At 39.0% G+C, this 27,564-nt stretch overlaps 2 protein-coding genes across 2 annotated transcripts in view; one reads left to right on the plus strand and one right to left on the minus strand.

The window, feature by feature from the left end:
• The window catches only part of vat1 (vesicle amine transport 1), a 97,714-nt gene extending 75,474 nt beyond the window's left edge, over window positions 1–22,240 (plus strand). Inside the window, exons 3-6 of the mRNA XM_061981892.2 lie at window positions 2,877–3,047; window positions 9,459–9,548; window positions 12,830–13,071; window positions 20,541–22,240. Of these exons, the coding sequence (XP_061837876.1) occupies window positions 2,877–3,047; window positions 9,459–9,548; window positions 12,830–13,071; window positions 20,541–20,789 (752 nt within the window). The 3' untranslated portion in view covers window positions 20,790–22,240. The remainder of the gene's footprint in view (window positions 1–2,876; window positions 3,048–9,458; window positions 9,549–12,829; window positions 13,072–20,540) is intronic.
• LOC133620409 (uncharacterized) overlaps window positions 13,585–27,564 on the minus strand; it is a 30,604-nt gene continuing 16,624 nt past the window's right edge. Inside the window, exon 7 of the mRNA XM_061981890.2 lies at window positions 13,585–16,360. The gene's annotated coding sequence lies outside the window, so the exon portion shown is untranslated. The remainder of the gene's footprint in view (window positions 16,361–27,564) is intronic.

The following is a 27,564-nucleotide window of genomic DNA, read 5'->3' on the forward strand; positions in this document are numbered from 1 at the left end:
AATTATTTTGAGTTTTTCTGTGTTTTCCTGTATGCAGTGTTTTAGTTCTTGTCTTGCGCTCTTATTTTTGGTGTTGATTGTCATGTCATGTAGGGATGTACTTTGTGGACGCCATCTGCTCCACAACGCTATAAGTCTTTGCTGTCGTCCAGCATTCTGTTTTTGTTTACTTTGTACACTGCAAAAACTGAAATGTAAGTAAGATTAAATATCTCAAATAAGGGGGATATTTGCTTATTTTCTGTCTGATAAGATAATTCTTCTCACTAAGCAGATTTTATGTTAGTCTTTTACTTGTTTTAAGGGTTTTGGTCATACATTATCTCAGTAAGACATTACAGCTTGTAGCTGAGATTTTATGATCTATATTGAGTAAAACATGCTTGAAACTAGACTGTCAACTGTTATCAACACTCACAAGTATAAAACTACTTTTTCAAAGTAATCATTTCTTATTTCAAGCATGAAATAAAAAAATCATGACTTTGACACAATTGTGTCTCATAATTAAAACAGATGACAGCCAAATGGACTTTGCTGTTTTATTTTCAATGAAACAATAGAAAATATGTACTCATTAAGTAGTACACATTGCACAGTACAGTAAACTGACAGTTAATATTTAAACATTTAACATTTCAAACAATTTTGAACAGAAATAGTTCATGCACATTCAGATAAATTCTTCAAAATTACTATAAAAAATGTTTTATATATATATATATATATATATATATATATATATATATGCGCACTAATTGACTGAAAGAGCACGCACTTGGCGCGATGATGTCATTTTATTGATGGGAAATTGCAACAAATGTAATGCCGAGCGCATATCATTATGTCAAGATAATGGCACTAGCATTTACTTAATTTAAGAATATTTTTCAACATATTGAGCAAAAAGGTCTCATATTTGTTTTTTCTATCAAGAAAAGTGCACTAGTTATTAGTGAGAATATACTTATTTTAAGGTATTTTGGGGTTCATTGAGGTTAGCTAATTTTACTTGTTTTGGAAAGTCTTGACAAGCCACATTTTTTTGTTCTATTGGCAGATAATTTTGCTTAGTTCAAGTAAAATACCCCTCATTTTTGTATTTTTTTTTTCTTGTTTTTGAACACTGACTTTTTGCAGTGGAGCCAGTTCAGTTTTAGTTTCGTTCTGCATAGCTTTCCCTGAGCTTCAATGCCTTTTCTTAGGGGCACTCACCTTTTTATTTTTGGTTTAAGCATCAGACACCTTTTTACCTGCACGCTGCCTCCCGCTGTTTCCGACACCTACAAAGCATTTAGCTACCTGCTGCCACCTACTGATATGGAAGAGTATTACACGGTTACTCCGCCGAGCTCTAGACAGCACCGACACTCAACAACAACACGTAATTTGCAGACTATAATTACTGGTTTGCAAAAAATATTTTTAACCCATCCATCCATCCATCCATCCATCCATCCATCTTCTTCCGCTTATCCGAGGTCGTGTCGCGGGGGCAGCAGCCTAAGCAGGGAAGCCCAGACTTCCCTCTCCCCAGCCACTTTGTCCAGCTCTTCTATTTTTAACCCAAATAGGTGAAATTAGATCATCTCCCACGGCACACTACCGCAGCACAGTGGTTGAAAAACACTGGTCTACAACCAAGCATGTTTGTGTGTGCTAGGGTTGTATATTGTAATAACAATATATTACTACAACTACTATATTACTACTACTACAGTGTAGTTGTGCTGGATTTTCTTTTTTTTTTTTTTTTACATCTGAAGGCTATAAAAAAATCATAAAGATGAAAATTGCTTCCGATATTAGCGGAAGTCTCGCGTGATTTGGCCAAAGTCTCGTGTGACAAACTCCTCGTGCAACATCAAACCGCAAAACCAATCCTGTGCGGTACTTGAGAGAACAACATAAGGTGATAAACTGCACTTTTTGGTTGTTTAATTGTACACAGTCTAATGAAAATAAAACACATTTTTTGCGTGATTTTTGCGTTTGTTTTTCTTTTTTGCATAATTAGTAGAGATGTCCGATAATGGCTTTTTTGCCGATATTCTGATATTGTCCAACTCTTAATTGCCGATTCCGATATCAACCGATACCGACATATACAGTCGTGGAATTATTATTATTATGCCTAATTTTGTTGTGATGCCCCGCTAGATGCATTAAACAATGTAACAAGGCTTTCCAAAATAAATCAACTCAAGTTATGGAAAAAAATGCCAACATGGCACTGCCATATTTATTATTGAAGTCACAAAGTGCATTATTTTTTTTTTAAATGCCTCAAAACAGCAGCTTGGAATTTGGGACATGCGGGGTTGTGGTGTTTAGGGGGTAGCGGGGGGTGTATATTGTAGCGTCCCGGAAGAGTTAGTGCTGCAAGGGGTTCTGGGTATTTGTTCTGTTGTGTTTATGTTGTGTTACGGTGCGGATGTTCTCCCGAAATGTGTTTGTCATTCTTGTTTGGTGTGGGTTCACAGTGTGGCGCATATTTGTAACAGTGTTAAAGTTGTTTATACGGCCACCCTCAGTGTGACCTGTATGGCTGTTGACCAAGTATGCAGTGCATTCACTTGTGTGTGTGAAAAGCCGTAGATACTATGTGCCTGGGCTGGCACGCAAAGGCAGTGCCTTTTAAGGTTACGTCCGTGTACACAGCGGCGTTATAAAAAGTCATAAATTTTACTTTTTGAAACCGATACCAATAATTTTGAAACCGATACCGATCATTTCCGATATTACATTTTAAAGCATTTATCGGCCGATAATATCGTCAGTCCGATATTATCGGACATCTTGACAAATCACCTTTCTTTCTTTTGTCTTTCTCCGCGTGTTTTTCCACTAACGTGACCGCACTCTCTGTCCAAAAGGTGGCGTGGGCACTGCGGCCACCCAGCTGTGCAAGACGGTGAAGGACATCACCGTGTTCGGGACGGCGTCGGCGGGCAAGCACGAAACCATCAGCCAGGCCGGCGTCACGCATCCCATCGACTACCGCACCAAAGACTACGTGGAGGAGGTCCGCAAGATCAGCCCCAAAGGTGAGCGAGCGGGACGGGGGGATGTGCTAGAACTGGAATGGCACTACGCGTTTACGTAATAGGCAGCGTACGCTCTGATAACAGCGACGCAGTGATGATTATTTTGGTACTAAACTCTTAAATAGTTATACAAATCTAGATTTCACCAGTCCTCCAGGAATTTGCCATGTCACACCACCAAAAGTGAACTTTTGGTTCCTGCAGAACAGTGTTTTTCAACCTTTTTTGAGCCAAGGCACATTTTTTGCCTTGAAAAAAATCCAGAGGCACACCACCAGCAGAAATCGTTAAAAAACCAAACTCAGTTGACAGGAAAAAGTCGTCCTTGCAATTGTTGGATATGACTTTAAACCATAACCAACCATGCATCACTATAGCTCTTGACTTATTTGGAGTTTTTTTATGTTTTCCTGTGTGTAGTGTTTTAGTTTTGGTAGCTTTTTCTCTTTTTTTGGTATTTTCCTGTAGCAGTTTCATGTCTTCCTTTGAGCGATATTTCCCGCATCTACTTTGTTTTAGCAATCAAGAATATTTTGGTTGTTTTTATCCTTCTTTGTGGGGACATGTATTGTCATGTCATGTTGTGGACGCCGTCTTTGCTCCACAGTAAGTCTTTGCTGTCGTCCAGCATTCTGTTTTTGTTTACTTTGTAGCCAGTTCAGTTTTAGTTTCGTTCTGCATAGCCTTCTCTAAGCTTCAATGCCTTTTCTTAGGGGCTCTCACCTTTTGCTTATTTTTGGTTAAAGCATTAAACACCTTGAAAACCATTTCAGGTGACTACCTCTTGAAGCTCATAGAGAGAATGCCAAGAGTGTGCAAAGCAGTAATCAGAGCAAAGGGTGGTTATTTTGAAGAAACTAGAATACAAAACATGTTTTCAGTTATTTCACTTTTTTGTGTTAAGTACATAACTCCACATGTGTTCATTCATAGTTCTGATGCCTTCAGTGACAATCTACAATGTAAATAGTCATGGAAATAATAATATAAAGAAAATAAATAAAGAAAACGCATTGAATGAGAAGGCGTGTCCAAACCTATGGCCTGTATGTTTATATATATATATATATATATATGTGTGTTTTTACTGTATATGTATATGTTTATAGTACCAGTCAAAAGTTTAGACTCGCTTTCCCATGCAAATTTTTAAGGTGTGCTCAAACTGTTGACTTACGTGAGTAATAAAAAGGATCGGTTACATCGTGGTTGTCTCCAACTTGGCATTTATAGTTGTAATTGCACCATTTCCCCAGACTTGAACACTTTTTTTATAAAAATAAATAAATATGTAAATAATTTAGATCAGTTTTTCTTAAACTTTTTCCACCAAATACAACCTCAGAAAACACTTGGCTCTCCAACTACCACCATCATGACCGACATTAAAACACAGTAGCGTAGTAGGCCAAGTATTCATTAAAAAAAAAGGCGCAGAGGTTTTATTTAACAAGTATATTGGTAACACTTCAGTATGGGGAACATATTCATTAGTTCCTTATTAACATGCAAATTAGTAACATATTGGCTCTTAATTAGTCATTATTAAGTACTTAATAATGCCTTATTCTGCATGGCCTTATTATACAACCAGTAAGCCGGTAACACTTTAGTATGGGGAACATATTCACCATTACTAACCCTAACCCTTTAACCCATGGGTGTCAAACTCTGGCTGCCGTGTAATTTAATTTGGCCCTTGAGGCAATATCAAATTTACATTAGAGCTGGCCCTCCGGTATTTTACAGCGGACCCGGACAACATTATTGGGGGCGGGCCTTAAAGGCACTGCCTTCAACATCCTCTACAACCTGTTGTCACGTCCGCTTTTCCTCCATACAAACAGCGTGCCGGCCCAGTCACATAATATATGCGGCTTTTACACACACACATGAGTGAATGCCATGCATACTTGGTCAACAGCCATACAGGTCACACTGAGGGTGGCCGTATAAACAACTTTAACACTGTTACAAATATGCGCCACACTATGAACCCACACCATAACAAGAATGACAAACACATCCGCACAACATAAACGCAACAGAACAAATACCCAGAACCCCTTGCAGCATTAACTCTTCCGGGACGCTACAATATACACCCCCCGCTACCACCAAACCCCGCCCCCGCCCACCAAGTTAATGTTGATATTTACCTCAGAAGGCTGCAAATAGAAAAGAGGCATTACATTTTTTATTTCAATTTTATTTAATATACCATTGATGTTTTTTCGTTTGTTTTTTGATAGTTGATTTTGCACTATTAAGTTATATAAGCGTTGCTTGTTCCACATTCAGTGTTAAAGCAAATCAGCGTCGCAAACTGAGCAATAATTAACGTTTTATTCATGCACTTTCTCTTGCTACTTCAAGGCTTGAATGTTTGATTCATTCATTATTATTTTATTTTCAAATTTATTGTTAGCCTGTGGAAAAAGTTGATTTTGATATTTACCTCAGAAGGCTGCAAATAGAAAAGAGGCATTCAATTTTTATTTACATTTTATTTGATATGCCATTGATATTTTTTAATTATTATTACTATTAGGGACCGATTCCCTTTGGGACAGAGGACCCTATTGTATTTCTAGCGTTTTATTATTATACCACCGCCTCTTTGAGCTGTAATTTGACCCCTTTAACATGCTTCAAAACTCACCAAAATGGACACACACGTCAGGACTGGCGAAAATTGCGATCAAATAAAAAAAACCAAACCCCAAAACTCAAAATTGCACTCTAGCGTCCCCTAGGAAGAAAACACAGAAAAAACTGCCTGTAACTCCCAGTAGGAATGTCGTAGAGACATGAAACAAAAAACCTCTATGTATGTCTCACTTAGACCTATATTTCATACACTGACAACCCCCAGCAAAAATAAACAGGAGGTTTGCAATTTCCCCTTCAAAACAAAAGTTGGGTAAAAACAGTCACCTTTTTTCAAACATTATCTCCTCCGAGCGCGTTTGTCGTGTCGGTTTCAAATTAGCACAGGAGAGAGATTGAACCCTTCTGATTAAAAGTTGATGAAAGAGTTTTAATTACTGCTCCGGTTTGGATTTTGTGAGCCCTCAAAGTCGGTCCTGTCCATCGCTGCTTGCAGCTTTAATTAGAGACCGCAATGTCCCTTTGGGACAGAGGACCCTATTGTAATTGTAAGGTTTTATTATTACTATACCGGCCGCCTCTTTGAGCTCTAATTTGACCCCCTTAACATGCTTCAAAACTCACCAAATTGGACACTCACCTCAGGACTGGCGAAAATTGCCATCTAATAAAAAAACAAACCCCAAAACTCAAAATTGCGCTCTACCGCCCCCTAGGAAAAAATACAGACAAAACTGCCTATAACTTCCAGTAGGAATGTCGTAGAGACATGAAACAAAAATCTCTATGTAGGTCTCACTTAGACCTAGATTTCATACACTGACATCCTTCAGCAAAAATCAACAGGAAGTTAGCAATTTGCCCTTCAAAACAAATGTTTTGTAAAAACAGTCACTTTTGCCTCTTTGAGCTGTAATTTGACCCCCTTAACATGCTTCAAAACTCACCAAACTGGACACACACATCAGGACTGGCGAAAATTGCAACCTAATAAAAAACCAAACCCCAAAACTCAAAATTGCGCTCTAGCGCCCCCTAGGTAGAAAACACAGACAAAACTGCTCCTAGGAAGAAAACACAGACAAAACTGCCTGTAACTCCCAGTAGGAATGTCGTAGAGACATGAAACAAAAACTTCTATGTATGTCTCACTTAGACCTACATTTCATATATTGACAACCCCCAGCAAAAATCAACAGGAAGTTTGCAATTCCCCCTTCAAAACAAAAGTTGTGTAAAAACAGTCACCTTTTTTCAAACATTATCTCCCTGAGCGCGTTTGCCGTGTCGGCTTCAAATTAGCACAGGAGAGAGATTGAACCCTTCTGATTAAAAGTTATTGAAAGAGTTTTAATTACTGCTCCGGTTTGGATTTTATGAGCCCTCAAAGTCGGTCCCGTCCATCGCTGCTTGCAGCTTTAATTATTATTTGAAACTCGATTTTGCATGTCACTACAAAGTTATATAAGCCTTGCTTGTTCAATATTCAATGCAAAACTTGTTTGGGTCCCTATTAAAAGGTGAATTTGTTCAACCTTGGCCCACGGCTTTGTTCAGTTTAAAATTTTGGCCCACTCTGTATTTGAGTTTGACACCCCTGCTCTAACCCTAACCAAATAATATGTATAAATTAAGTCTTTGTTACTTAGAATATGTTCCCCATACTAAAGTGTTACCAGTATATTTAATATTTTTGGCCACTGTTACATCACACACAGTTTGAACAGTAACATTGTGTTTGGGTGTTTAATTAAGTGATTCTTCAATTTGAGAATCACTGATCATTTTTTCCCTTTTGTATTATTATATTATAAATGATTTCAGGCTTGGTCTATGTTTTCTCCACAGATGTTCCATATATTTTGTCTTATGAATAAAATCCATTGAATAAACACAATTAATTAGCTGTCATTTAATCATAATTATTGCGATAAGCAAACGAAGGTGTGATTTTTCACACGGCTCTTCTCTTGGGTCTCATTATGTGTACCTAATAAAGTGACCTGTGATCGTATGAGTCTCATTTTTCCCGTCGAGCCTTTTTGTCCAGTGTGGGGGTCAAGCTAGACGGACACACAGCCGGAGGGGGCAGGAAGACGAGCAGAAGTGACACAAGCTGGACAGAACGTCTTAAATTAGACTCGGGGATCAATGTCCCACCCCCTCCCCCATCCCGACACACACACACACACACACACACACAAAGCCTGCTACCTGTCGCTATAGCCACCCTGCCTCCCTTCATGTGTGCCACGGTCCAGGCGGAGTCCCGCTGGGAGCGTCACACCAATCAATAGGAGGCGGGTTATCGGAGCGACGAGGGGAGGGGCGGGAAGCCCAATTTGAGGCGTCCCCTCTGGACATGAGTAACATTGTTGCAGCAGGCCGTGCTCACGCATTCATTAGCCATCAGAGGATGGGCTATTACTTTGTCACATGACACCTCCTGCCTGTCTCGCCTGTGTAAGGCTTATGTCCACAGTGAGGACCCCTGGGTGATAAATCGTCGACATTTGGCATGGCCCGGACAAAAAAAAACATTTAAATCCTCCTTGTTTTCTAGTGTTTCTGTTTCGTACTGCCTATGTAGATTACAAAACCTAAAACCAGGGAAGTTGGCACGTTGTGTAAGTCGTAAATAAAAACAGAATACAATGATTTGCAAATCAGTTTATGGACTGCAAAGACAAGATATTTAATGTTCAAACTGAGAAACTTTTTTTTTTTTTTCTGGGTGTTGTTGATAAATGGCTTTCGCTTTTGCTTTGCATAGTCGAGTTTCAATTTGCACTTACAGATGTAGCGACCAACTGTAGTTACTGACAGTGGTTTTCTGAAGTGTTCCTGAGCCCATGTGGTGATATCTTTTACACACTGATGTCGCTTTTTGACGCGGTACCGCCTGAGGGATCGAAGGTCCGTAATATCATCGCTTAGGTGCGGTGATTTCTCCAGATTCTCTGAACCTTTTGATGATGTTACGGACCGAAGATGGTGAAATCCCTAAATTCCTTGCAATAGCTGGTTGAGAAATGTTGTTCTTAAACTGTTTGACGATTTGCTCGCGCATTTGTTCACAAAGTGGTGACCCTCGCCCCATCCTTGTTTGTGAATGACGGAAGCTGCTTTTATACCCAATCACGGCACCCACCTGTTCCCAATTAGCCTGTTCACCTGTGGGATGTTCCAAATAAGTGTTTGACGAGCATTCCTCAACGTTCTCAGTCTTTTTTGCCACTCGTGCCAGCTTTTTGGAAACATGTCACAGGCATCCAATTCCAAATGAGCTGATATTTGCCAAAAAATAACAAAGTTTACCAGTTCGAATGTTAAATATCTTGTCTTTACAGTCTATTCAATTGAATATAGGTGGAAAAGGATTAGCAAATCATTATATTCTGTATTTATTCACAAAAACTACACAACGTGCCAACTTCACTGGTTTTGGGTTTTGTACATATTTAACCATAATATTCTTCTTTATTGTATTGAATTACCTTTTGTAGCTCCAATTGATAAAATAATGTTGCCATTATCTCATCTCATTCCATCTTGAAACCTTCTAAAGTTTGTCTTTGCCTCATTCCTGTGAGAATCCTGCGTGTGACTGAAGCATTAAGAAGTGGGGGTTTGTTTCATTTATTCGGGGCTAGCTGCAGTGTGCTCAAACAACCACCGGGTGGCGTCTGTGAGCAGATAATATTGTATCATCTCGTGCTTTTCTGGACTTATCAGGTCATGCTTTAAGTGAGGGACGAAGCAAAAACTAACCCAGACCCGCTGTTATGTCTCCTAATACAGGCCTGGACATTGTACTGGACCCTCTTGGAGGATCAGACACCCACAAAGGCTACAACCTGCTCAAACCAATGGGCAAACTCATCTCCTACGGTCAGTACCAACTCATTAGCATATATGGTCACATGTCATATCCTTTCAGGAAGAAAAAAAATATATATATATTCTTAAAATTTTTATGACTGACAAATATTTGCTTTTAAAGCATAAAGTGCGGCCCGCAACCAATTCTTTGACGGCCTGTGCCACATTTCTAAAAATACTATTAAAAAAAACCCAAAGTGGAATAAAAGAGCATACAGGTGACATGTAATGAGTAAAAGTTGCAATGTTGACTGTTTTTTCCCCTTAAAACAGTCATTACTCAAAAAATAATAACAAATCAAAATCAATGGTGTTATGTAATATTGGCCTATTAAAGGCTTCAATTACTTCACATTAATAATTACACTTTAAAGTGCTTTTTGGGGGAAATTTTGCATAATTTGTGTTTGCCCTAAAAAAAAAAAGTTTTTTATGACAAAAAGGGCATTACACAAACAAAACAAAAATAATTAAAAAAAATTAAAACATAATTGGCAGATAGAACTGAAGTTGATCCAGAGATGTACGCGTTAAAATAAAATAAAAATTAACACTTTTATGAGTGGGGCCCTTTTAAAACCCCAATAATTTTAGTGTGATTTTTTTCTTTTTTTTTTTTACTTTCTTTGCTCAAAAAATAATATTGAATCAAAATCAATGTTATGAATTATTGACCTGTTTTTCACATCAAATACAGATTCTGAAAAAAATTTGGGAGTACAAATTGCATATTTTGCCATAAAAAAACAGGGTTTTCTTCAACAAAAAGTACATTAAAAAAATGTTTTTATATCGACATATCTGAATTTAATCTAAAGATTTAAAGGGGGAACTGCACTTTTTTTTCTTGTCCTTCTCGCCATTTCCGGGGCCTGAATGTCTGTCAAAGTGTACCAACTTGTGGGATTACATCCTCAGACTTCTTCTGTCCAGGTGCAATGCATGATTTATGATCATCAATAAACTTCCATTGTAAACATAGGGACACACGGTATTGATCACGGCGCCACTATAAATAGTTTGTCTGCGTCAGCGCTTTTAATAACAATATCACTAATACTTGCTTAATATTCAAGTCAGGAAATGTAAATGGAGTATTGTTGGCGGTTTTTGGATGTTTTGTGGATTTTTTTGATTTTATGGGCAAAATAGAGGACCTCCCATTAATTTAATTTACTTTAATTCACAAGTTAGAATACGTACAAAAAAAAAAATTGCATCCATCTTTCATAATAATTGTAAACAAAATGCAAAAAATTTAATAAAAAAAAAGTGCAGTTCCCCTTTAAGCGTTCAAAACAAAAAAATTATATATTTTTAAAATTTTTATGACTTGTCACCAAACTTAAGGCGAGCCCCAAAGGGTAAAAAAAAAATCTATACACTGTATTGGTTTTGAAAATGAAAAAATATAAAATAGCCCCGGCTTGCTTTGATTTTTCAGTGTGTGGTCCTCAGTGGAAAAAGTTTAGACGCCCCTGGCGTAGCGAAAATGCCACGGTAAACCCGTAAGAGCCGCCTCAAACATCCACACAGATTTGTTTCCCAACCACAGGAAGCAAGAAAGTGACAGTGAAGGACAGTGCTGAGGAGAAAAAGTGGATATTTGTCAAATTAAAGAAAAAAATCATCAAATCCGTCACCAAACTTTGTAGTTGACTTGGTGAAACAATTTGAGCGTATCACTGCTCGTCAACGCCAGCCAAAAATGTTCAAATAATATCCAAACCGTAGACATTAATTTGTGAAAATATGAAAAAAGCTGCTGATGGTGTGTTTGACAGCGAAGCAGCTGGAAGGTGATAACCTAGAACTCCACTCTCCAAGGTAAACGCTTTAAATCATAATTACATTACTTCATAAAACTACTGTAGTTGTACAATTGTATTGTATTGTTTTTTGTACAATATTCAAACAATATTATACATTTTAAAATGTTTATTTTCAAAAGGCATGACATGTTAGAAGCACCAATTCAATTGATTTCAATTGATTTCAAAGGGATTTGAGATACAAGTGATTTAAGAGCGCCCTTAGCTCGTTGAAGCACTACTGTAGATTAGGGCTCCAACAACGAATCGATTAAAATCGATTATAAAAATAGTTGCCGATTAATTTAGTCATCGATTCGTTGGATCTATGCTATGCGCATGCGCAGAGGCTACTTTTTTTTAAAAATGTATAAACCTTTATTTATAAACGGCAACATTTACAAACCGCTGAGAAACAATAATCAAAATAAGTATGGTGCCAGTATGCTGCTTTTTTTTCAATAAAATACTGGAAAGGATAGAAATGTAGTTTGTCTCTTTTATCTGATTATCAATCGATTAATCGAAGTAATAATCGACAGATTAATCGATTATCAAATTAGTTGTTAGTTGCAGCCCTACTGTAGATATATTTTTTCAAATGCCTAAAAATCATTAAAATTTGTTTTAACATTTTTTTGATTTTATTGTAATTTTGCAGCATTTAAATTGTATTTTTTTTTTTTTACCTGCTACTTCCTACACTGTCTGTGTCATGGTCCCAATACTTTGGTCTGTACCAGATATATGACTCATGTTCTGGCACACAAACCACACATTCTTTGCCCAGGTCACCGTGATCCTTGGCAAAGTTTGGATAAAACCCTCCATAACCTGACAAGATGATTCATAGATCGCTTTTAAACCCGGCCAATTAAACACAATACATGAAATAACAGTGACGGCTTTCCTCACACAGCTTCCTGTTTGCCACTGTGGGACACCACCACCACCACCACCACCACCATGTTCGCTGTGTTTGATGTGTGTGTGTGTGTGTGTGTGTGTGTGTGTGTGTGTGTGTGTGTGTGTGTGTGTGTGTGTGTGTGTGTGTGTGTGTGTGTGTTCTCCCCATCTTGGCGGCGATGCACGCAAGAGTGGGCAAGGTCGGCATGCAGGGAGAACAGGCTTCTGCCTCTCCATGGTGCCCAGAGATCCACTACCCTGCATGCTGTCTCCCACGTCCTCACCCATTCATCCTCTCTCAGCCAGTCACCCCTCGAACTCTGTATTCCCGCTCCATGCATCTTATCAGAATCATGCAGAGCCCAAACAATGCGGCACATTCAGCGTAAACCCGGAATGTGTCTAAAAGCAGGATCTTTGTGGTGGTCTCATGCGGTCTAGTCCCAAAGTGTACACTATGTGACCATGTGCGAATACCAAAGGAACACCTGTCCGGTCCTGTGACGTCATTTACCATTTTTTACGCTGCAATGAGAATGTAATTTACCCCCCCCCCCCCCCCCCCCCCCCCAGGTGCCGCTAACATGCTGGCGGGCCAGAAGAAGAACCTGCTGGCCGTGGCCAAGAACTGGTACCACCAGTTCACCATCCACACGCTCAACCTGATCCAAGGCAACAAGTCGGTGTGCGGCTTCCACCTGGGCTACCTGGACGGGGAGACGGAGCTGATCAGCCAGGCCATGAACGCAATCCTGGACCTCTACAAGCAGGGCAAGGTCAAGCCCCACATTGACTCCACCTGGCACCTCGAGCAGGTAAGTGTTCAAATCAAGTAAACTACTCAGAGTTTTGTGAGAAGTGGTGTCAGAAGTGGGATGGTTAAGTCCTTGGCAAAGCGTTGGGACCACCTAATGGCAGAACAAATAGCCTTTCAGTATAGTAGTCAGTATACAGATGGGTAAAAAACAGGTTTACTACTCAGTTTTGTGAAAAATGGTACCAGAAGTGGGATGGTTAAGTCCTTGGCAAAGCTTTGGAACCCTGATGACAGAATAATGAATAGCCTTTTAGTGTAGTAGTCAGTATACAGGTGGGTAAAATCAAGGTTTACTACTCAGTTTTGTGAGAAATGGTGTCAGAAGTGGGATGGTTAAGTCCTTGGCAAAGCCTTGGGACCACCTGATGGCAGAACAAAGAATAGCCTTTTAGTGTAGGTGGGTAAAATCCAGGTTTACTACTCAGTTTTGTGAGAAATGGTGTCAAAAGTGGGATGGTTAAGTCCTTGGCAAAGCGTTTGGACCACCTAATGGCAGAACAAATAGCCTTTCAGTGTAGCAGTCAGTATACAGGTGGGTAAAATCCAGGTTTACTACTCAGTTTTATGATAAATGGTGTCAGAAGTCGGATGGTTAAGTCCTTGGCAAAGCCTTGGGACCACCTGATGGCAGAATAAAGAATAGCCTTTTAGTGTAGGTGGGTAAAATCCATGTTTACTACTCAGTTCTGTGAAAAATGGTGTCAGAAGTGGGATGGTTAAATCCTTGACAAAGCCTTGGGACCACCTAATGGCAGAACAAACATCCTCTCAGTGTAGAAATCAGTATACAGGTGGGTAAAATCCAGGTTTACTACTCAGTTGTGTGAGAAATGGTGTCAGAAGTGGGATGGTTAAGTCCATGGCAAAGCCTTGGGACCACCTGATGGCAGAACAAGGAATTGCCTTTTAGTGTAGGTGGGTAAAATCCAGGTTTACTACTCAGTTTTGTGAGAAATCGTGTCAGAAGTGGGATGGTTAAGTCCTTGGCAAAGCCTTGGGACCACCTAATGGCAGAACAAAGAATAGCCTTTTAGTGTAGTAGTCAGTATACAGGTGGGTAAAATCCATGTTTACTACTTAGATCTGTGAAAAAATGGTGTCAGAAGAGGGATGGTTAAGTCCTTTGCAAAGCCTTGGGACCACCTGATGGCAGAACAAGGAATTGCCTTTTAGTGTAGGTGGGTAAAATCCATGTTTACTACTCAGTTCTGTGAAAAATGGTGTCAGAAGTGGGATGGTTAAGTCCTTGGCAAAGCCTTGGGACCACCTAATGGTAGAACAAATAGCCTTTCAGTGTAGTAGTCAGTATACGGGTGGGTAAAATCCAGGTTTACTACTCAGTTTTGTGAGAAATGGTGTCAGAAGTGGGATGGTTAAGTCCTTGGCAAAGCCTTGGGACCACCTGATGGCAGAACAAGGAATTGCTTTTTAGTGTAGGTGGGTAAAATCCATGTTTACTACTCAGTTCTGTGAAAAATGGTGTCAGAAGTGGGATAGTTAAGTCCTTGGCAAAGCCTTGGGACCACCTAATGGCAGAACAAACAGCCTTTTAGTGTAGTAGTCAGTATACAGGTGGGTAAAATCCAGGTTTACTACTCAGTTCTGTGAAAAATGGTGTCAGAAGTGGGATGGTTAAGTCCTTGGCAAAGCCTTGGGACCACCTGATGGCAGAACAAAGAATAGCCTTTTAGTGTAGGTGGGTAAAATATATGTTTACTACTCAGTTCTGTGAAAAATGGTGTCAGAAATGGGATGTTAAGTCCATGGCAAAGCCTTGGGACCACCTGATGGCAGAACAAAGAATAGCCTTTTAGTGTAGGTGGGTACAATATATGTTTACTACTCAGTTCTGTGAAAAATGGTGTCAGAAATGGGATGTTAAGTCCATGGCAAAGCCTTGGGGCCACTTCATGGCAGAACAAGGAATAGCCTCTTGGTGTCATGGTCAGTAAACAGGTGGTTAAAATCTAGCTTTATTACTCAAAGTTCTGTGAAAAATGGTGTCAGAAGTGGGATGGTTGAGTTATAAGGGCATCCATGGAAATCCTTTGGACCACTTGATGGCGGACCAAGGAAGAGCCCCTTGGTATCATAGTCATTATACAGGTGTTTCAACACCAGGTTAAAATCCAGGTTTACTACTCAGTTTTGTGAGAAATGGTGTCAGAAGTGGGATGGTTAAGTCCTTGGCAAAGCCTTGGGACCACCTGATGGCAGAACAAAGAATAGCCTTTTAGTGTAGTAGTCAGTATACAAGTGGGTAAAATCTAGGTTTATTACTCAGTTTTGTGAGAAACCGTGTCAGAAGTGGGATACTTAAGTCATAAGGGCATCCATGACAATCCTTCGGATTACTTGATGGGTAACAAGGAATAGTCCCTTGGTGTAGTTGTCAGCGTACAGATGTTTCAACACCAGGTTAAAATACAGGTTTACTATTTAGTTTTGTGAGAAATGGTGTCAGAAGTGGGATGGTTAAAAAGTGATAGGAGCATATGTGGCAATCCTTGGGACCACTTGGTGGAGGAACAAAGAAATGCCTTTTTGGTGTAAAATCCAAGTTTACTACTCAAGAGTTGTGTGAAGAACGTGTCAGAAGTGGGACGGTTAAGTTAAATGTCTCCAAGGCAGAAGCGTATTAGAAAGTATTCGGTAACAAAGGTGTCCGCATCATTCAACTTACTGTGTCATGAGCTTAACTTAATGAATTAAAAAAAAACAACAACAACGAATGACCACCCCACTTCAACTTAAAGACAACATAAGTCCATTACAGACAATTAATATTAAATAGGTTAGTGTGTTTTTTTAAATCTACCATTGTTCTCTGACTCATTTTTGCTTGATCAAACCTGACAAAATATTACAAATATGTATAATTGGTGCTGATATCATCCCGGATCGGTGTCGGCCAATACTTAAGGTTCCAATATCGTTATTGGAAATGACAAGTTATCCACACGCTGACCCTTGGCACAGGTGAGCCTCGTGATGGGGTCCAGTGTGCGCGAGTCACACAGTCAGACAGTTGGCAGCAGATATGAATGGCGAGTGTGAGAAAACGGCGCTGGTTTGTATTTGGATGCGGAGATGACGCCCTGCTGCCTTCTTCTTCTTCTTCTACTCCTCCTCTGCCATTTGTCTGCCTCTCCATCTGTCAGACTCCAGGTTGTTTGACTCTCTCTCTCTCTCTCTTTCTATTCTCTGCCTTTTTCCTTCTCTCCTGTTGCTATGGCGACACCGATGTAGTCAGCGTGTGCGTCCGTCTTAGGGCGGGGTCCCTGAAGCTGGAGACGGCAACGAGGAAGGAGAAGAGAGCAGGAGAGAAGGGGGGATAAAGGAAAGCGATGTGATTTGTGAAGACAAAGAGGATTTTAAATTAAAATTGCTTCTTGGCAGTAAATTAGACAATTGATGGATTACAAGAAGACACGCCCTGAATCCTGCCATCTTTTATTCAGCACCTTGTCTTTGTTTGCTCCGATAATCAATAACAAAGCCTGGACATTATTACTGGCGACGTAATGACAATATACATTATTACTAGTGACCTTATGACAATATACATTATTACTAATGACCTTATGACAATATACATTATTACTAGTGACCTAATTGACAATATACATTACTAGTGACCTAATTGACAATATACATTATTACTAGTGACTTTATGACAATATACTTTATTACTAGTGACACACTGACACTATGACAAAATACATTACTAGTGATGTGACAATATACATCATTACTAGTGACGTTATGACAATGTACATTATTACTAGTGACGTTATGACAATATACATTATTACTAGTGACCTTATGACAATATACATTATTACTAGTGATGTTATGACAATATACATTATTACTAGTGACCTTATGACAATATACATTAATACTAGTGACGTTATGACACTGTACATTATTACTAGTGACCTTATGACAATATACATTATTACTAGTGACCTTATGACAATATACATTATTACTAGTGACCTAATTGACAATATACATTATTACTAGTGACCTAATTGACAATATACATTATTACTAGTGACCTTATGACAATATACATTATTACTAGTGACGTTATGACAATATACATTATTACTAGTGACCTAATTGACAATATACATTACTAGTGACCTTATGACAATATACATTATTACTAGTGACCTAATTGACAATATACATGATTACTAGTGACCTTTTGACAATATACATTATTACTAGTGACGTTATGACAATATACATGATTACTAGTGACCTAATTGACAATATACATTACTAGTGACCTTATGACAATATACATTATTACTAGTGACTTTATGACAATATACATGATTACTAGTGACCTAATTGACAATATACATTACTAGTGACCTTATGACAATATACATTACTAGTGACCTTATGACAATATACATTATTACTAGTGACCTAATTGACAATATACATTACTAGTGACCTAATTGACAATATACATTATTACTAGTGACTTTATGACAATATACTTTATTACTAGTGACACACTGACACTATGACAAAATACATTACTTGTGATGTGACAATATACATCATTACTAGTGACGTTATGACAATGTACATTATTACTAGTGACGTTATGACAATATACATTATTACTAATGACCTTATGACAATATACATTATTACTAGTGATGTTATGACAATATACATTATTACTAGTGACCTTATGACAATATACATTAATACTAGTGACGTTATGACACTGTACATTATTACTAGTGACCTTATGACAATATACATTATTACTAGTGACCTTATGACAATATACATTATTACTAGTGACCTAATTGACAATATACATTACTAGTGACCTTATGACAATATACATTATTACTAGTGACCTTATGACAATATACATTATTACTAGTGACCTAATTGACAATATACATTACTAGTGACCTTATGACAATATACATTATTACTAGTGACCTAATTGACAATATACATTATTACTAGTGACCTAATTGACAATATACATTATTACTAGTGACCTTATGACAATATACATTATTACTAGTGACGTTATGACAATATACATTATTACTAGTGACCTAATTGACAATATACATTACTAGTGACCTTATGACAATATACATTATTACTAGTGACCTAATTGACAATATACATGATTACTAGTGACCTTTTGACAATATACATTATTACTAGTGACGTTATGACAATATACATGATTACTAGTGACCTAATTGACAATATACATTACTAGTGACCTTATGACAATATACATTATTACTAGTGACTTTATGACAATATACATGATTACTAGTGACCTAATTGACAATATACATTACTAGTGACCTTATGACAATATACATTACTAGTGACCTTATGACAATATACATTATTACTAGTGACCTAATTGACAATATACATTACTAGTGACCTAATTGACAATATACATTATTACTAGTGACCTAATTGACAATATACATGATTACTAGTGACCTTATGACAATATACATTATTACTAGTGACATTATGACAATATACATTATTACTAGTGACCTAATTGACAGTATACATTACTAGTGACCTTATGACAATATACATTACTAGTGACCTTATGACAATATACATTACTAGTGACCTTATGACAATATACATTACTAGTGACTTTATGACAATATACATTATTACTAGTGACGTTATGACAATATACATTATTACTAGTGACCTAATTGACAATATACATTATTACTAGTGATGTTATGACAATATACATTATTACTAGTGACCTAATTGACAATATACATTATTACTAGTGATGTTATGACAATATACATTATTACCAGTGACATTTTATGACAAGCTCTGCACAAAACGTCTTCCAGTAGTTTTCCCACTCTGAATTCCATTTACATCCACCAGCCTTCTTTTAGTGCCACCATTCACGTCCTGCGTCTTTTCCACCCCGCGCGTGGAAGTCGTGCAGGGCTACGTTTCAGTTAGGTTGCTAGGCGATTACCCCTGTTGCCGTGGCGCCGGTTGATTGGCGGTCTGTGACTGAAAGGAGGACGAGGCAACAAGTGGACTCGGGCAGGAAATTGAACTATAGACTGTTTTTTAAAATATGACTTAAATGATAGAATATTATGAAAAAAATCCCACAATCATTTACATACTAAATATATTTTTTTGACTTTTTAGTTCTCTGTTTCTAATTTGACACATTGTTATGCCAGTGGTGTCAAATTCCGGCACGTGGTCCAGATGTAGCCCTCAGCTTGTTTTCTATGTATTGAATTTTTCGGACTATAAGGCGCACTTAAAATCTTTTAATTTTCTCAAAAATTAACTGTACGCCTAATGTACGGATTATTTCTGGGTGCTGACCGACCTAAAAGCAATTTTATTTGGTACATGGTGTCATGATAAGTGTGACCAGTAGATGGCAGTCACACATAAGAGATACGTGCGGACTGCAGGCTGACGCCTGTTCAAAAGTCACTAGCAAGCCCAAAACTTTGATATTTTATTGAGAACTGAACAAAGAGCTGTCAAAATGTTTTAGTACGACTTTTGTAAGCTACAAAGCCGCACTGCTTGATGGATTACAGCTACCATAGTCAGACGTACTGTGCTTCAACATACGCTATTTTTTATGTCGTGTGGATAAGGACCCCAAAATGTCACATATTAGGAGACATGTTAGCTAGCGTTTTGTTTTGTCCTATTATGCAAAACCAACTTTTTCTTACTTATTGGTACCTGCTGATGTGTATTTGAGATCTGCATAAGTCCCAAAAATGTGCGCGCCTCCGCCATTGTAGTTTGATGCTGTAGTCAATAAGCTCTACCCTCTTGTTGTGGGACATTCATCCTCTGCTGTTGCCATTATTAATACAAAGTAGCGTACAGTTCTGACTTATCAATCAGTAGTTTCGCTATGGAAGCGCTAAAAACCACCGGTACAACAAATATGACGCTGTCGTAGTGGAGGCACGTAATGGCGCATGGTATGACCCCCTTTAAATGTGCCTTTTGTATGAAAATAGAGCTGAACAGACCCGCCATCAGCGGTATGCCCTATGGCACTATGATACCTACTCAGTGGCCAGTGGTTAGAGTGTCTGCCCTGAGATCGGTAGGTTGTGAGTTCAAACCCCGGCCGAGTCATACAAAAGACTATAAAAATGGGACCCATTACCTCCCTGCTTGGCACTCAGCATCAATGGTTGGAATTGGGGGTTAAATCACCAAAAATGATTCCCGGGCGTGGCCACCGCTGCTGCTCACTGCTCCCCTCACCTCCCAGGGGGTGAACAAGGGGATGGGTCAAATGCAGAGGACAAATTTCACCACATCTAGTGTGTGTGTGACAATCATTGGTACTTTAATTTGAACTTTAACTTTAACTTAACTCAACTCAAACCTTTGCTTCTCTCCCGGCTGCAGGTGGGCGACGCCATGAGGAAGATGCAGGAGCGGAACAACGTGGGCAAGGTGCTCCTCACCACGGAGCCCATGCCCGAGGAGGAGAAGAAGGAGGAGCCGGCGGCGGCCAAAAAGGAGGACAAGAAGAAAGAGGACAAAAAGAAAGACGACAAGAAGAAGGACGATGGCAAGAAGGACGACAAGAAGAAGGAGGAGCCTAAGAAGGAGGAGGAGAAGAAGGAGGAGGAGAAGAAGGAGGAGGAGAAGTGAGGAGGAGTTTGTGTCTGGGGATGGGGGGGGGTGGAGGTGGGTTGATGATACGGAGGCGGGTTGGCGGGAAGATTTAGAAAATGGCCACAAAACACGCTCGTTTCACTCCTTTAGCCCCGCCCATACGGCAGCGATTAGTCAAGCCTGGCCCCGCCCACGCATAAAAAAAAAAAAGTCACGATGAAGTAAACCTATTTTCCCGGCAGCGGGTCCTCCGCCATCCCACCTTTGCAACATCCTTCCGCTCCGAACTCCACCTGCTCCCCTATGCCCCGCCCCCCTCCACCTCCCACGCCGTCAGCCCCGCCCACAGACAGACAGACCGACAAAAGACGAGACTCGCCACGCCCGCATGTTGCCCTCGCGCCCGTGTCACTTTGAGATGAGTCAGAGAGGCCTGTGATTGGATGCTCCCCCCGACAACAAAACAATATTAGCGCGGCTACGCCATCAAGATTAGCCTAATTAGAGAAGAGCTCCATGATCATGAAGAGTCTCTCTTTGTTCCAGCAGGAGAGAGCGAGGGTCGGGTTGGGGGTCTTTCTCCCCCCCCCCGTGAGCTGAAAGAAGCACTGTGAGCTGCCATGAGCCACCCGCTCGTCCTCCTCGTCCACAGAAGGGCCTGTCCGTCCCCCTGACCCCGGGAGAGGGGGACTCGGTGCAAGCCGGCGCCCGCGCTCCGCCTCCCGCTCACTCCCCACCCCTTCTCCCTCTCTCCCGCTCCCTCTGCGCGGTCGGCATAGCAACAGGCGTCAAGGCTCGTCAGAGATGGCGCTGTGCTTCGGCCTCTTCCTGCCACCCCCCACCCACCCACTAGCCCCCACGTTCTCTTCCCTTCCAGTGTTTCAACAATGAATTTTGGGTGATGACCATGGGAAAAAAAAAGTGTTCCTCATTCTATAATTGACACTAACGAGCCACAATTCTGGCTGCCAAACAGTGCATGGCTCCCTCTAGTGGCTGCCAGGAAAATTGTCTGCACACACCCGAGTGTGTATTTAATCAGATTTTTTTCCACACACAAAAATATATTTTTGCATAAATCCTCTCAATCTTATTAAGCCATTTCATGATCTTTACAAGGGGAATCAATCAATCGATTTTTTTTTTTTTTTAAATAGGAACATATTTTCCTTGAATGTTCTGCACTCCTGTTTCCATACCAATAGAGTGGTTCTCAAACTTTTTTCACACTTGGCTCTCCAAGTACCACACTAATGACCAACATTAAAATACACTCGCGTAGTAGGCATAAGTATTCATTAAAAACAAGGCCGAGGTTTTATTCAATATTCTTGGTCACACAGTTTAAACCAGGGGTCCCCAAACTACGGCCCGCGGGAAGTCACAAGTAAAAAAAAAACAACAATTAATTATTATTTTTATAAATCTGTCTTTTCTAAACCATTTTCTACCGCTTGTTACTCTCTATGTTTTCCCATCGATAACGTGACTGAATTTTTATATATATATATATATATATATATATATATATATATATATATATGTATGTATGTATGTGTATATATATATGTGTAAATATATATGTATATATGTATATATATATATATATGTATATATATATATATGTATGTATATGTATATATATATGTATATATATGTATATATATATATATATATATATACACGTATGTATATATATGTATGTATATGAACATATGTATATATATATACATATATATACTTATATATGTATATAAATATATATACATATATACACACATATATATATATGTATATATACTGTATATGTGTGTGTATATATATATATATATGTGTATATATATATATATACATATATATATGTATATGTATATATATGTATATATAGATGTGTATATATATATATATTTATATATATATATATACATATATGTGTGTATAAATATATGTGAATATATGTATATATATATATATGTATGTATATATGTGTATATATGTATGTGTATATATATATATATATATACAGTGTATATGTATGTATATACAGTATATATATACAGTATATATGTATGTATATACAGTATATATATATGTATATATATATATATATATATATATATATATATATATATATATATATATATATATATATATATATATATATATATATATATATATATATATATATATATATATACTTACACGCACACACACAGCCCGGCCCTCTGCGAACATTTTTTTTTACCCAATGCGGCCTCTGAGTCAAAAAGTTTGGGGACCCCTGTTTTAAACAGTAACACTGTCTTTGAATATTTAAACAAGTGATTCTCTGGAGTACCACTAGATGGAGCCACAGTATGAGAATCACTGTGATAATGCTTCTCTGGACAGCAAACTTGGTACTGCAGTGCCTCTGCTGGTCCTATTCACACTACAAGCGCAAAAAACAATTATTACGCCCCGCCCCCCCCATTTTTTTTTTATAACGTTACAAAACAAGTGACTTTCATATCGATCGCCCCCTTTTGTTTGGGAGTGCACGCGACAGTAACTAAAACGCTCGTCGTTTTTACAAAATACTGTCTGTCTGTGAGCGGCGGCGCCCCCTAGGTGGCGACGTGTGGAGTTAATATAAAAAATAAATAAAAAAATAGCATGAGTGGCCTCCCTCATGTGTGTGCCATAGTGTGTGAACTTGTGAGTGTGTGTGTGTGTGTGTGTGTGTGTGTCCTCAGGTCGTCACCTCTGACCCCCTTGTATGTGACAAGAGGCCTACGCTCGGAGGACAAGTTGGTGGTTTTTTTTGTTTGTTTTTTTTTGCAATCTTTGCTCGCTGGTCCTAACGCGTTGACCAAGCATGGCGCCCACACTCCAGCCCCTCGTAAACGTCCCCCCACCCCCATTATTAGGCTGGAGTGTGAGCGCGTTTGACCCGCCTCCTTGTTATCGATGTTTCGTTCTAATCTGCTGGGCTCCCTTCGTGAACCTGTGCACGGTGCTTCTGTTCCTGGGTGCCATGTGACCACTTAATAGTTTCATTTGTTTGGGTGATCCAAAGGTTTGAAGATGAATTTCAGCTGTGTTTTGTGTGTCTGAACCACGTGTGCCAAAATTGACATGTATTATTCCTCTTTGTCAATGCTTTGAATATTTACAGTGCATTAAAAAAATGATATATATATATATATATACATATGAATAATAATAGTAATTGTGGTTTTGGATGCATTTCTGTCCTCCCTTGAAGACAAATTCCAAGAGTTACATTCACACAAGATCCCAAATATGTGCTTTTTTTTTGTTTGTTTTTTTCCAAGGCCCGCACTGTGCCTCCTTCCTTGCACACAACTTACCTCAGTCTGACCTCCCTCTCTATGTCTACATCTACCCCTACATCTATCCATCCTCTACCAGCTCTCGTACGTACGCTGTTTACATCCCCGCCGTCACAGTGAGAAGGAGCTGGACCAGGGGTTTAAGCAAAAACTAAAAATGAGTTGGGATGTGTTGCAGGATCGCGGCGGCACTCGAGCCGCACGTCGGATTTCAAGTTTGCGACAAATTCTGCTCCTCTGGTAAAGAAGTATCTGTAAAGCAGTGTTTTTTTCACCAAGTACCACCCTAATGACCAACATTAAAATACAGTAGCGTAGTAGGCATAAGTATTCATAAAAAACCCAAGTATATTTACAATATTTTTGGCCACTGTAAGGATACATGCAGTTTGAACACTGTTTGAATATAGGTAAATAAAACACTGTACTAAAAACAATCAATCAAATATAATGAATTGCACATAATTGATTATTTGGCGTACCACTAGAGGGAGCATCGTACCACAGTTTGAGAATCACTGGTCCAAGGCCACTGTTAGCTTTGTTGTTTTACCCACGTTACGGTAGAATTCATATATCGTAACAATAATAATGAATTGTATTTATATAAAAAAAAACAAAGTGAATAAAATAGCAAGTATAACAACAGAACAGTTTAAAAGTGCGTACATAAAGCAAGATTATAATGTGGATGTTTTTAAGAGTTACAAGTTAAAAGCAGTGCAGAAGAGCCTAGCGGTCGGCGACGCTCTACTCCAGTCTAGTAGGGTGCAGTAATGATTTACAAAGACCGTTTCCAAGAAGAAGACACGGTAGCCATTTTTCACCGTTTTTTTTAAAGAAATTCTGTATCCACTTGAACAGGTTTAGAAAAAATGCGTAACTGTCGAAAACTGATAGCTGCCTGGAACACAACACGACCTCGCGCTCGTGCTAACTTTTTCCATTAGTCACAATTTTCGAGATCTGTGCGAAAAGTTTCCGACAAAGTTATGCAAAAATCGGTTAGCTAGCAACAAACAAACAAAGTTGGAAGTAGAGTCTTAGAAACATAGTACGGAGTAGTTGCTTTTTACACTAAATTCAATCGGATACAAATTTTTGTCAGCGCTGACGCCTGCAATGTTCAAGTTAGCATGTAAACAGTGCAAGTAGTGATAAGGCTTCGTAGTAAAAACGTAGAATTTTGTTGTGTGATGTTTTGATTGATTGATTGATTGAGACTTTTATTAGTAGATTGCACAGTACAGTACATATTCCGTACAATTGACCACTGAATGGTAACGTTTTTCAACTTGTTTAAGTCGGGGTCCACGTTAATCAATTCATGGTACAAATATAAACTATCAGCATAATACAGTCATCACACAAGTTCATCATCAGAGTATATACATTGAATTATTTACAAACGAGATGCTAATGTTGGCAACAAGGTGATGAAACCAAGAAATCTCCAAGTTTGACGGACGATCATGTTTAACCAGGGCTGATTCTGTTTTGGAGCGTAACGCAAAAGTAACTTTAATACGTTTCGGAAAAATGCGTCATTTTTTTAAAAACTATGCTAGCTGCCTCAAATACTTCACGCCAGTTCTAACATCTTCCACTAGTCACAATATTCGAGAGCTGCGTAAAAGTTTTGCGAAAATCCGTTAGCTAGTAACAAAGTTATACGTAGCTTCTTAGGAACATAGCATCAATCCAGTAGGACGAAGTAACGTAATACAAACGCGGTTAGCTGCCTAAAAGAAGAAAACACTGTCGCCGTTTTCCACAGTGTTTTTAAAGAAATCCTGCATCTACTTGAATACGTTTCGGAAATATGTGTAATTGTCGAAAACTGCCTCGACTACAACACGACTTCACGTCAGTGCTAACATTTCCCACTATTTACTAGCTGCGAAAATAGGTTAGTTAGCAACTTAGCAAGTAGTTTCGTAGTAAAATAGTATTACCTAGTTGCTTTTGGGGCGGTAAAGCTCGGTTGGTAGAGTGGCCGTGCAGGCAACTTGAGGGTTCCAGGTTCGATCCCCACTTCCACCATCCTAGTCACTGCTGTTGTGTCCTTGGGCAAGACACTTTACTCACCCGCTCCCAGTGCCACCCACACTGGTTTAAAAAATGTTTACTAAGATATTGGGTTTCACTATATAAAAGCGCTTTGAGTCACTAGAGAAAAAGCGCTATATAAATATAATTCACTTCACTTTTAACACTAAATGGAATCGAATACAATTTTTTGCGAGTGCTAACGCCTGCAAACAGTTAAAGCTTCGTAGGACCTTAAAGGGGAACATTATCACAATTTCAGAAGGGTTAAAACCATTAAATATCAGTTCCCAGTGGCTTATTTTATTTTTCAAAGTTTTTTTCAAAATTTTACCCATCACACAAAAACCCTAAAAAAAGCTTAAAAGTGCCTGATTTTAAGCATCGTTATATACACCCGTCCATTTTCCTGTGACGTCACATAGTGATGCCAACACAAACAAACATGGCGGATAGAACAGCAAGCTATAGCGACATTAGCTCGGATTCAGACTCGGATTTCAGCGGCTTAAGCGAAATTGAAGAAGAAACTGAAGCTATTGAGCCATATCGGTTTGAACCGTATGCAAGCGAAACCGACGAAAACGACACGACAGCCAGCGACACGGGAGAAAGCGAGGACGAATTCGGCGATCGCCTTCTAACCAACGATTGGTATGTGTTTGTTTGGCATTAAAGGAAACTAACAACTATGAATTAGGTTTACAGCATATGAAATACATTTGGCAACAACATGCACTTTGAGAGTGCAGACAGCCCAATTTTCATCAATTAATATATTCTGTAGACATACCCTCATCCGCTCTCTTTTCCTGAAAGCTGATCTGTCCAGTTTTGGAGTTGATGTCAGCAGGCCAGGGAAGCTAGGGTCGATAGGGGGTTTAGCTCGCTCGTCTGCGGGAACAAACTGCCGCCATTGCTTGCCGTGCTACCGAGGTCCTTTGTCCCTGAATTGCTCACACACTCCGGCAGATTCAATGGGGGTCTGGCGGCAGATTTGTTTGACTTAATCGTTGGAAATGCATCTGCTTTGAGTGTCGCAGGATATCCACACATTCTTGCCGTCTCTGTCGTAGCATAACTTTCGTCGGTAAAGTGTGCGGAACAAACGTCCAATTTCTTGCCACTTTCGCATCTTTGGGCCACTGGTGCAACTTGAATCTGTCCCTGTTCGTGTTGTTACACCCTCCGACAACACACCGACGAGGCATGATGTCTCCAAGGTACGGAAAACAGTCGAAAAAACGGAAAATAACAGAGCTGATTTGACTCGGTGTTTGAGAAAATGGCGGATTGCTTCCCGATGTGACGTCACGTTGAGAGCGAATAATAGAAAGGCGTTTAATTCGCCAAAATTCACCCATTTAGAGTTCGGAAATTAAAAATTAATTAATTAATTAAAAATATATATGGTCTTTTTTCTGCAA

The sequence above is a fragment of the Nerophis lumbriciformis genome, linkage group LG24 (genome assembly GCF_033978685.3).
Source record: "Nerophis lumbriciformis linkage group LG24, RoL_Nlum_v2.1, whole genome shotgun sequence".
NCBI lineage: Eukaryota > Metazoa > Chordata > Actinopteri > Syngnathiformes > Syngnathidae > Nerophis > Nerophis lumbriciformis.